Raw genomic sequence first — 13,225 nt, forward strand, 5'->3', positions numbered from 1 at the left:
AATAGACAAGAGTAGGCGGTAACTCCGCTGTTCGGGGAAAAAAGTTCCCCATGGCACATTACATGGTATGGGGTATGTCGGTTTTCAATCCGTTTTGATTATCCCAGTTGATGTAGAAAAGTGAAAAGCTCCTCGATTGTTTCCCTACCAACTGAGAAGGACAGAGTCCCTGGCAAGGGACAGTGTCTAATCGTTCGGATGGGACGACAAATCGAGGCCCCGTGTACACACTGATACGGGCATACAAGGGACCTTAACGCCGCTGTCTGGGCAAAATTGTCCTCACAGCACATTACATGATATGGGCTATGAACTTTATCAATAAGTTTTCAATATCCCGACTGGAGCAGAACAGCAGGACGTTAAACCCTATGCGGAAACTCCGGTGACCAATGAAACTGTTTCCCACAGCAAACTGCATGGAGGACGTTCGCTGTCTTTATCCCAGTCGGTGAGGAACAGTAGGACGTTAAAACCCATACGGAAACAACGGTGACCCTTAAAAATATTCCTCATAGCCCACTACCCAGTCGGTACAGAACAGAAGGGCATTAAACCCTATGCGGAAACACCGGTGACCTGGAGAAAATGTTCCTCATAGCCAACTCGGTGCAGAACAGTAGGACGTCAAATCCCCATTTCACCGATAGCACACCGCATGGCATGGTGTATGCCCCTTTTCATTAGCCCGATTAGTAAAGAACAGTAGGGCATCAAACCTCCATTCCACTGATAGCACACCCCATGGCATGGTGTATGCCCCTTTTCATTAGCCCGATTGGTAAAGAACAGTAGGGCATCAAACCTCCATTAAACTGATAGCACACCCCATGGCATGGTGTATGCCCTTTTTCATTAGCCCGAATGGTAAAGAACAGTAGGGCATCAAACCCCCATTCCATCGATAGCACACCCCATGGCATGGTGTATGCCCTTTTTCATTAGCCCGGTTAGAAGAACAGTAGGACATCAAACATCATTTTATTTTTAAAGCGTGTCCTGTTCATATTTATAATCGTCAGTCACGTTTAACCACAATGGAATGTCGAGAATGTTCCAATTAATTATATACAGAAAACTTGAATTTTAACTGAACAAATAAATTCTTAGATTATATTTTATCAGAGAGAGAGAGAGAGAGAGAGAGAGAGAGGGAGAGAGAGAGAGAGAGGGAGAGAGAGATCTTTGTTATGTTTTATCATCCTGAGTAAGGATGGCGACTTATATAGAAATGGGGTGGGGTGTTTTAACTCTATATAAGACTATAAAATACCCTTTTCATTAAGTTATTGTGACCACTGAACAAATCAAAGAAAACAATGAACATATCTATTATTAGATCTATGTTGTATGACAGCTGGTGACTAATATAGAAGGGGCGTGGTCATTATTAATCTATAGGGTAAAATATAATCGAAACTGATGTGGTAATCCATTTATTGGTTATATCGTTTAAACATCTGTCTTTTAATTACAATTTACCTGTATGTATATCCACACACCTGTTCTTCGACTTCGGGGGTGTTGGGTGGCCGAGTGGTCTAACGTGTGCGCTTTAGATCATAAGGCCTGTCATTGAATCAAGTGGCGTGGTTTCGATCCCCGGTTGCACGTGATAAGGAGTATAGGGTCGCTTGCCCAACCTCATGGGTTTTCTCCGGGTCATCCGGTTTCCTCCCATTGCTAAAGGCCCCTACGCGCAAGCAAATTAATGAAATAAAATTGAACCATGTATTAGTCCCATCTCTCCCTCTCTCTCATTGAGTCATGTGTGCGGTTTTAGACCATAAGGTCTGTCATTGAGTCAAGCGGTGTGGTTTCGACCCCAAGCGTGTATGTGGCAAGGAGTAGGGTAACCTATCTTATGTTGTCTGTTTTCTCCCGGTCGTCCTACGTCTGTATTGAAATCTATTCGCTTGCACGTAGGGGTCTTTAGCAGTGGGTAGAAACAGGAGGGCCCGGAGAAACCCACGAGGTTGTACAGGCGACCCTACTCCTTGTCACGTACAACCGGGGAACCGAACCCACGCCAGATGACTCGATGACAGATCTTATGATACAGCGCGCACGTCCTAACTATTCCGCCATCCACCCCACGACCCGCCTGCAGTTACTATCAGAGCAGATGACGTAGTCTACATAAAATAGTCCCTTTACACTCGGATATGCACAATTAAATAACATTGAAATTATAAAATCGAAGCATATGTTAGTCCCGAAATGACATACTTTGTGTCGTTGTGGACGTTACTCGGAGCAGAACAGTAGGATGTTAAACCCCATTTATATTCCAATACACGTCAATGTTTGTTGAATTCCAGGGTTAAAAATTTGAAACTGAATTTTTGAATTGTAAATTTGAAACTGAAGTTTGGATTATAAATTTGAAACCGAATTTTTGGATTATAAATTTGAAACTGAAGTTTGGATTATAAATTTGAAACTGAATTTTTGGATTATAAATTTCATCTTGGTGTTGTTTATTACTATTTTAACGACGTCTAATACATGATAGGAATAAGATAGAGGTTTTACATGTAAAAAACATGAAAAAGTTTCTACATGTAAAAAATGCCACTTTAAAACATTTTGTTAAAATTCGCTGTCGGGAACCTAGCGGGTGTGTTATTTTCTCCGTTCGTCAATGTATAATATGATCTTTATTTATGACTGGTGTTTAAAGGTTTATTCATGGCCCTAACTATATAAAGAAATGTAGTAATGATTGAAACGTAAAAAAAACCCCATAAACGATCCAAATCTTGCCAAACTTATCTACCACTATTTTCTTTCAATATTATCAAAAAAAAAGAAGAAGAAAACCGAGATATGGACGAGGCTGTCATCCGTGATTCAATTTCTACAGATAAAGGATCGTGACTTTGATTAAAGGGTATAAATTTCCCGAAGGGGAGTGGGTTAGATTACATATACTCTTCAAAAAAAGTAGGGGATATTGAAATGCAAATACCTATGCAGGTTGTGATATGATAAATAGTCATGGACACTTGACACGCTTTGAGAGTATGTTTACAGATGAAGAACTTGTCGCCCCAACAGAACCACTGAGCTGCACATGCGACACGCAATAGCGCCATACACGTGGGAGGGGTTCATTGTCAAATTTGACACTTCAAGGAAGGGTTAATGAAAACTGCTGCGTGCTGGTTTATCCTATCCATGTTTGCTTTCCTATCGGTCCTTGCATAAGATTTACTGTTTAGTGTATCTTTGCTTTTGTGTGTTACGCTTAATTTGATCGGGAGACGTGTTCGTCGACTTGAACGTCAACCGACAACACTGCAACAATTGGCCGTGGCACTGCAAGAGGGATGGGTCAAATTGCCCCAAAATCGTGATTGTACGGTTGATTAGGAGTATGCCACGACGAATTGCTGAACGTCTGAGGATTGGTGGTGCAATTACTCATTATAAAGACAAAAATCCAAAACTTCCATTTTCACCTTTGACAGTATCTCTTTGCGAGTGAAATTGGGCCGTTAGATAAGCCGCCCATATGAACTGTTTATGTTCATGTGTAGGCAATTGGCTTGTTATTAACATACACTGGTTACCTCTAATAAAAACAGCAGTGCATTCCCGCCATCCAACCCCCCTATTTCATCACAATTGATTATATAGATTAGTTGAACAGACAACAATAAATATAATTGATATGTATAAACTATAGGAATGTTGATTATCTACCTGGCCTTAGGACAATTTAATAATAATACAATAATAACAATAACAATGGTACAATGTTGATCCAGCCGTCAGATTAATCATATAACCTAACAAACGATATAACGTTACAATTACGTGAATAACCTAGCGAACACATAACGTTACACTTACGTAAATAACACAGCTAATTGAAATGGACCTCCTGTTCAAACTTGATTTTATTATGGCAAAGGGAGAAGATGACCCGCCCTCTCTTCTCACGACAGCGAATTTTAACGCATGTTTTACCTGTTGTTTTACCTATATATTTTTTATTACAATTACGTGAATAACTTAGCGAACACATAACGTTACAATTACGTAAATAGCACAGCTAAATGAAATGGACCTCCTGTTCAAACTTGATTTTATTATGACAAAGGGAGAATATGACCCACCCTCTCTTCTCACGACAGCGAATTTTAACACTTGTTTTACCTGTTGTTTTACCTATATATTTTTTTATTACCTATATATTACGCCAAAATTACCATACTTTTATTGGAAATAACCACCCGATAACCAGCGTACTCCAATGAGATCCAATAAAACGAGGTTTACTCGGTTACACTATTTCCCTCGTAATACACTGCATGTTTGTCTTTATTATCTGGTTTCGGTTCCCTGGTTGTACGTGACACGGAGTAGGGTCGCCTGTCCAACCTCATGGGTTTTCTCCGGGTCCTCCGGTTTCCTCCCACTGCTAAAGACGCCAACGCGCAATATTGAAATAAAATTGAACCATATGTTAGTCCCGAATTGACCTAGTTTGTGTCGAGTGGACGTTAAACCCATCTCTCTCTCTCTCTCTCTCATTGTAAGAAATAAACTCTAGGATGTGAATGTTCAGTCAGTCGTTTCAAATGACCGACTTTCCGGTAACAGACTTTGTTGAAAGATATCGTTTTATCTAATAGTGAAAGAATTTCTTCACTCGGTGATTTATATTATGGACGACAAGATGAAAATGTTTAATATTCAGAACATTTGTGTGGCTTTGAAATTGAAGAAAAGAATCTGGCCGGAATCTATCCATTTTCGACTTTATTGTCAAACACAATTCCGGTTGTGACAGAAATATAGGAGGTTAAAACCCTATTTCATTTTATGGGTAAAGGATGGTATATATCATTGCCTTCATAGCATGAGGTATGCCCCTCCTTATTAACCGAGTTGGTGTATATCATTGCCTTCATAGCATGACGTATGCCCCTCCTTATTAGCCGAGTTGGTGTATATCATTGCCGCCATAGCATGAGGTATGTCCTTCCTTATTAGCCGAGTTGGCGTAGAAACTAGTAGGAAGTTAAGTTAATTTTAGTTCATTTCCCAAGGCCTGAAAATAACATCCTGTTTTTCTTCATTAACAAAATGAAATGAGTTTTTACGTTCTACTGTTCTCTCCTGGGTTAATGAAGACGGGCATACGCCATACAGTGTGCTATGAGGAAAATTTTGCTCGGAAAGCGGAGCTACGACCTACTCTTCTATCGAATAACAAGTGTCAAGGGATTTTCTTCGTGCAGGCCAACGTAAACAGAACGCCTGGTCCGGGCACAATTTCCCTGATAGCACACTGACCGTGCAGAACAGAAAGACGTTAAACCCCATTTCATTTCATTTCATTTCATTTCGTGTCAGGGAAAATCTCCGTTACTATGTAGTGCATATTTTATATGTGTCAAACTAGGCAATTGTCCTTTTATCAAGCACCCTTTTTACAACCTATAGCATACTGTATTACATATACCAATAATTCTCAACCAGTATGCGGTGACACACAGGTGTGCCGCGAGATCCTCCTAAATGTGCCGCGAAATTTTGTACGGCACACTAAGAAAATGTGAAAAAACTACCCGATCCCAATTGATTATTCACTGGTGTCAACTGATAAGTTCATAGCTGTGTTTATTTTTCATTAGTTTGAGTCATTATAGGTGTCTATGTCTAATCTCTGTCTACGGTTGTATTCCGCCTGACTTACCATGTTTTTATTTTGCAATATTTAGCCAGGTTTGCCTCTAATTTTTCACGTGTTCCAAGGTGTGCCGTTGGCTAAAAAATGTCGAGAACCATTGGCGTATGCATATCTTCATTAGCCCAGTGGGTGCAGAACAGAAGGACGTTAAACCACATTTCATTTCATTATGGAGATGAGACGTTAAATTTTGATTAACCAACTCAAATGTGTGCAGTCGGAATTAAGTAAATCATCATCTAGTTTAATCGTTTTGTTACGCTGTCGTGATAAAAAAAACTTTATACCTAAAGGTTTAACAGTTTTTGCGTATTTTTGATACGAGTTTCAAAGTGTGTTGGTTCTGTTATGCAAGATCATTGCTTCCCTTGCTATATAGGGCATATCTTATATCGTGGTGTCAGACTAGGCAATTATCGTTTTTATCAAACACCCTTTTACAATTTAGAAACTTTTTGTGTTGTGTTTAGTCACCTTTCATATACATTTAAGATAGTCATAAAAGAAGTCGGACGATTATTAAAAGAAATAGGATGTGGGTTTTAACACGATGATTTTAAAAAGGTTTTTTTGTTGTTCCGCTCTCGTCATTTATAAAATTTGTGTTACATAGCAACAGACTAATTTAAAGGGCTAAGCCTCTTTCATTTGGACTAAATAGAGAAGTAGTATCGGTGTTCTTGAAAGAGCACCGATGCCATAATATATACAGGTTCTTTTTTTTTGGGGGGGGGGGGGTGGCTGGCCGAATGGTTAGCGTGCGCGCGCTGTATCATACGGTCTGTCATTGAGGCGACTGGCGTGGTTTCGATTCCCCGGTTGTACGTGACAAGGAGTAGGGTCGCCTGTCCGATCTCGTGGGGTTTTCTCCGGGTCCTACGGTTTCCTCCCACTGCTAAAAAAACCCTACGCGCAAGCGAATTACAGAAATAAAATTACAACGATATGTTAGTCCCGAAATGACCTAGTTTGTGTCGAGTGGACGTTAAACCCCATCTCTCTCTCTATCTGTACACTTGATCTTGTTATTTGACACACCCACATACACAAATCCTTGTATGAAAATCTATATAAAGGAGATTTAATACGTCATGAACCTTTTTTAGTAAAGCCTGTACCATAACAGGCCCGGGACTGTACAGCGCAGTGGACGCTTACGGCTGGCCCCCCGGATCCATTCACTTGATTTGATATTTGTTTATTTTGTGCAATGTCTATTTTCTGTCTAGTCCGCAGGTTTATCTTGTAGATTTTTGTTTTGCGTGTAGTGCGGTCCTCTTGTACTTACTAATAGGGTGATATCGTAGACAAACGTGCTCTACGAAACTCGCCTGACGGATCAGTCGTGGTCGAGAGGTTATCCATTCGACACAAACTAGGGGCCCATTTTGGAACTAACATATGGTTCAATCTTATTCCAAAAATTCTCTTGCGCGTAAGCAGTTGGAGGAACGCACAGGACTCGGAGCAACCCACCAGGTTGGACAGGCGACCATACTTCTTGTCACGTACAAACAGAGAATCGAAACCACTCCATTTTACTCAATGACAGACCTTATAATATAACGCGTATGCGTTAACCATTCGACCACCCACCACCCACCACCCACGAGGTTGTACAGAACATCGTTTCCATTCTAGTGATAAAGGTCGCTATCGTGCTTTTGAGATACAATATCTAGTAAGTGCATGAGGACCGCATCACACATAAACAATTACACAAGACAAACCTACGGACACCACACACAATATATACACAGACATGTCAAACAGCAAACGCATATATCAGATATATGCGCTGCACAATCCTGGACCCGATTTCACAAAGCATTCTCAGACTTCAGTTAGGAATTTACTCAACTTTCAATCAGTGTTTATCAGAAATATCTTTGATCCAGAAACACAGAAAATTTGCACGTAGCTTCTTATTGGTGTATTTGATACATTAAAACAACAAAAGTTTTATAACGGGCTATATTTTAGTTAAAATAAGGCGAACAATTTTGAGTAAATTCTTAACTTAAGTCTGGGAATGCTTTGTGAACTCGGGGGCCCAGGGCATGTATTATAGCGAGAACGCTCGGCTCTTTATCTTTAAATCTTACACAACGCATGTTTAACAAAATGATCATCATCAGTATTATTCAACCATTACGTTCATAGCAATATAAAATTAGAATGCAAGATAATTTTGACTAATTGCAGCAATTTAAATTTTTCAAATTATTTAGAAAAACGACGAAACTGTAGAAAATAAATTAGTTTAATGGTATTTATTACTGGTAGTTCACAGTGACATTTGGTACTTAAACTTGTAATTCACAGTGAAAGTTAGTGCAAAATCCTTAGTGTGAAATCCTTTTGAAGCAAACGATTTTCATTTATTTTTGGTGAACGAGGCTAAATGTCTGTGTCTAAGTGAAATGTCTGTAGACTGGACTAACCAGGCAGACAATCATTCAGTTTGGAAATGAAATGAAATGGGGTTTAACGTCCTACTGTTCTGCTCCTAACCCGGGCTAATGAAGACGGGCATACGCCATACAGTGTGCTATGAGGGAAATTTTGCCCGGACGGCGGCACTACGGCCTACTCTTATATCGAATTCCAACTGTCAAGGGATCTTTTACGTGACGCCAATGTGTACATGGGACCTCGGTTTTTCGTCCCATCTGAACGACTAGACAGCTGTCCTTGTCAGGCCCTCCGTCTTGCATCACTGACAAGGGGGGGGGGGGGGCACGCTGGAAAATCTGGATTAACTACTTTGAACTACTTATTTAATAAATATCAATTTTGAAGCCAAAAAATACCCTTGTAATAGGCGGATTTAACTCTTACATAATGGCTGCTACTTTAAATTGTGTTATTGTACGGGATATATATTATACATTCCAGTACTCATTTTATTGTTGGGTTTGTTTATGTGAGGGTCTGTTTTTAAAGAATTCAATTTAAAAGGCGGAGAGTAGTCTGCTTTACAAAATGTGTAATTTTATTATGATGTCAAACAAAAAACTATAAAAAGTGATATTTGAGGCAAGTCATCTGTGACAGTGAGCAATGTGCGTATCTTTTTTGTACAAAAGTTTTAAAATTAACTCTTAAAAAGAAAAAAAATTAAAAATGTTATTGAAATCTGGTAACTTCATACACACGGACGTACATTAATTTACTGCATCACATTCCGATTCGTTCAAAGCACATGATTAAACATGGCAGCGACCATGTCGTCAAACAATCATTTGACTTCTCGATATGTGGTGATTGGCTAATGAATTCTACAATCGGGCGAATGCTTCGGCGAAGCGGATACATTATGAAAACGAGAACAAAAAGCAGTAATAAACGGTATTAGTTCATTCCCGAAAGTAAACAAAGTGCCCCAAGGTTCAATTCTAGGCCCTTTGTTGTTTTTTACCGAGGGTGATATCGCAAACAGGATATTAAGGTTGTTCTTTATGCAAAGGTAGGTGATGGCCTACAGATTTTCCGAAAACTTAAATAAGATGGCCAACTTTTTTATTAAGTTAATTCATTTTGATTAGTCGTTCACAGTTCGAATTCGTTCACATTAGCCCAGTTCGGAGCAGAACAGGAGTACATTAAACCCCATTTCATTTCATTTTATTCTACTTCGACTGGGCTAATGAAGACGGGCATACGCTATACCGTGTGCTATGGGCGAGATTTTGCCCGGACAGCGACGTTACGGCCTGCTCTTAAATCGAATTCCAACTGTCAAGGGATCTTTTACGTGCACGCCAATGTGTACATGGGAGCTCGGTTTATCGTCCCATTGGAACGACGAGACAGCTGTCCTTGTTAGGCCTTCCCTCCTGCATCACTGACAAGGGGAAACCACGCCGGAAAATCTGGATGAACTTTCTCGGCCAATGCAGGGATCGAACACGCGAGCCAGCGTCTTACCCACTTAGCCACCGTGGCTCCCAATCACGATTTAAAACGGACCCGAATATTGAGATATATTGTCATAAATATTCAAAATCGCGACATTAAACATACATTATGCAAGAGCTAAATCTTCCTATTGCAGGTCTTTCTTTAGGCCTGAGATGTTATCTAAATTATTAATTAGACATGTATTAACAAAATAAGACCATGATCAACTCTCGATGGCATCATATACTCGAGATTTTAACTAGATTAGAACGGTTCGCCATTTAAAAATTTAATTAAAAAATGAGAAAACGAGGCTAAGTCTTTAACATACCAGTACCGTGGTTACAACTATGCCAAAACTACAAATAGCGATAACTTGGCTCAGAATGAAGTAATTTGAATGAAATTTTCAATATATTCATTTTACATTATCTATTTTTGAACTATTATAGCAAGAATGGTTAGCTTTTTATCTAAATCTAATATAATGGATGTTTAACTTAATGCATCGCGGTCGGAAATAATAATACACGGTATTTTTTGACGAATTGTTTTTAGTTTGGTCCGATATTTTAATAATTGTATTATCATTTATTTTACAGGTGATAAAATTATAGAGACTATAGAATTAGACTCCGGATTAAAGGCTTACTCGGATTAAAGGATTAACAAGATGAATATCCTGACGTGTTTAACCGTGTGTGGTATACTTTCAATCCTCGCGACGTTACTTCAGATAGCATCGTATGTAGCCCCCATGTGGTTATGGATATCGCGAGGTAACTTCTACATGGGTATAGGATTGTGGTACACGGCAGGTTGTGGGGCTAACTGTTCTATAACTTCAACCAGTGCTCCAAAATTTTCAGTTGAATCAAGTAAGTCAGTTTATTCTTTAAAGGGACAATAACACTCTTGCTGGCTTGAAAGCTCCAGAAAATAAATAATATCTCTATCTAAGCACAAGATGTTTAAGTGTCCTACCTGTTGTGTAAATTATCCATTACATCCTATTTTACTTGTCCAGAGGGTTCGAAAATATTTTTAAATCGAAGTTTCATTTGAAAAGGTCTACGTTAGACGTTTCAAACCATTATGTTGAATTTTTCAAAATTTTTAAATAAGGTGTGTTAAGATGAAATTTGTATCATCAGTTAATTGAAATATTGTGAAATAGTACAATTTATTGACCAGAATAAAGATTGGGACATATTATTCAGTTACAACAAGAGTGGTATTGAGCCTTTAACTGTTCAACCAATCTGATTAAAACACGGATCATATTTCGTTCTGTTTTTTAATAGTTGAAATGGGGCCGTCAGATAAGCCGCCCGTATGAACTGTTTATGTTCATGTGTAGGCAATTGGCCTGTTATTAACATACACTGGTTACCTCTAATAAAAACATCAGTGCATTTCCGCAGTTTTGTATTGTTTCTGAATATCCCCTACTTTTTTTGAAGAGTATAGTTCAAAATTTCGTTTTACTTGTCTTCACATCACTAGGATCTGGAAGAGTTGTTATATAACAGGCGTTCTGAATAATGTAAGGAATTAGCCAATGAAACGGTCTGTTACGGCGAGTTCTTGACGTGCGATGCACGGAACTGTGGGTACACCACTAGAAACGTCAACGCTGATTGATTAATCAATGTCTGATATCATAGGGTCAAAAGTCGCTCGCATGACCTCTGACCCTGAAACTGATCAGAACTTCGTGTAGTGCAGGCCATCGAAAGTATAAAAAAAACCCAAACGAAATATAGATCGGTATTTTAATCAATACTAGATGTTTTTAGGACAAACACAAATGTGCATTTATTTAACACATTATTTTCTCAAAAGCGTAAAACCTATATTGGCATACGTGTACTTTAACGGCACTGTAACGGTCTATCCAGCATTCTGGTTTACAATATCGATGCTTTGATTAAGCGATTGATTGATTGTAAATTAACTGATTGATTGATCAAGATATTAACCTCGACTTCCTTTCATATAATCAAACTTTCATATTTACAGATACAATGGGCTTTTTTTTTCTTTTCTTTTTTGCGAAATAACGAATCGCTAAAGAATTAGTTGGGCGGAAAACAATACCTGCCAAAATATCCATTTAAAGATACATTATGGGAGATTAGATAAAGAGCGATAATGTAAAGGGAATTTGCTGAAAATGTCAGTTAAATTAATGCACTCTGAACCGAGATTTTAGCGATTGAATATTGGGGCTAACCTCGATCATCATTACTAAAGTCGGTAGGATAACAAACATAGTCTGGATTAAACATTTTTTTATTTAATTATGAATGGAAGTCGAACAGCAAATCGGAACCTAATCCAATAAACATCGCAGGCTAGCGATGCCATCGAGAGTTGATTATGGTCTGGATAAGTTAATTAATGTCTAATTAATAATTTAGGTAACATTTCAGGCCTAAAGAAAGACCCGCAATAGGCAGATATAGCTAGCCGGCTAGCCCCCGGATCCATTCACTTTTTTTGAATTGTTTGTCTGTTTGTGTTTTTCTGAGTATGATGTCTTGTCCGTGTATTTGTTTTTGTGTAAATTTTGTGTGGTGCAGCCCCCCCCCCCTGCACTTACTACTATAATGTATGTTTAAACAGCATTATACCACTGTGTTAGATATTTGCTGCCAAAAAAACCCAAAAAAACAAAAACAAAAACACAACAAATAAACAAAACACAATTTTTAGAAAAACTGTCACTGGTTTATACACATAAAGTACGACGTTTCGACAAGTACTCTCTTATCGTTTTCACGGAGCAGAAAACTAGGACGTTAAACCACATTTCATTTTACTGTGACTTTTTGTCGTGTATTACTTCCCATACAAATAAATGATACAAAAACAGAACTATGGCAGTATGGGAAATATTTCTGATGGATAAAATATCATAATACCTTCATTACTCCGTCACGCGCTCGCCCCTTAAACTGTAATAAACATTTGATGGATATGTTTTCATTCTTATTGTTTACTATGTGAATAAGAAAAATATCACGTGAATAACGGATGTGGAAACAATATCACATGATTAATGGATGACGAAATAATGGCGTGCATGTGTTCTGAATAAATATGGGTAATTAACAGGTTGAACAAATCAAAGACACTCTCTTTGGATGTACATTGAATTAGAGAGAGAGAGAGAGAGGGAGAGAGAGAAAGAGAGAGGGAGAGGGAGAGAGAGAGAGAGGAAAAGAGAGAGAGGGAGAGAGAGAGAGAGAGGGAGAGAGAGAGATGGGTGTGATGGGGCCAGGTCTAAAGATTAAGGTCACCTGCACACTATGTCAAGGTCACGAGATGTAAACAGGGTTAGGGCCCGCGATTATTGCCGAGGATTGCGGTTTTGGACTATGTCTAGGGCTAGGGTTAACGCCTCGTGGGTTTTCTCCGGGTCCTCCGGTTTCCTCCCACTGCTAAAGACCCCTACGCGCAAGCGAATTATTGAAATAAAATTAAACCATATGTTAGTCCCCAAATGACCTAGTTTGTGTCGAGTGGACGTTAAACCCCATTTCTCTCTCTCTTTTATTAGGCCTACCTTAAACTTGAATCTTCTGTTTTATAGATCTAACTCATATTTGCATA

At 38.8% G+C, this 13,225-nt stretch overlaps 1 protein-coding gene across 1 annotated transcript in view; it reads left to right on the plus strand.

The window, feature by feature from the left end:
• The window catches only part of LOC126810108 (uncharacterized), a 43,114-nt gene that overhangs the window by 3,430 nt on the left and 26,459 nt on the right, over positions 1-13,225 (plus strand). The window contains exon 2 of the mRNA XM_050535087.2: positions 10,210-10,485. Within this exon, the coding sequence (XP_050391044.1) occupies positions 10,281-10,485 (205 nt within the window). The 5' untranslated portion in view covers positions 10,210-10,280. The remainder of the gene's footprint in view (positions 1-10,209; positions 10,486-13,225) is intronic.

Source organism: Patella vulgata, chromosome 2 (assembly GCF_932274485.2).
Source record: "Patella vulgata chromosome 2, xgPatVulg1.2, whole genome shotgun sequence".
NCBI classification, from domain to species: Eukaryota; Metazoa; Mollusca; class Gastropoda; family Patellidae; genus Patella; species Patella vulgata.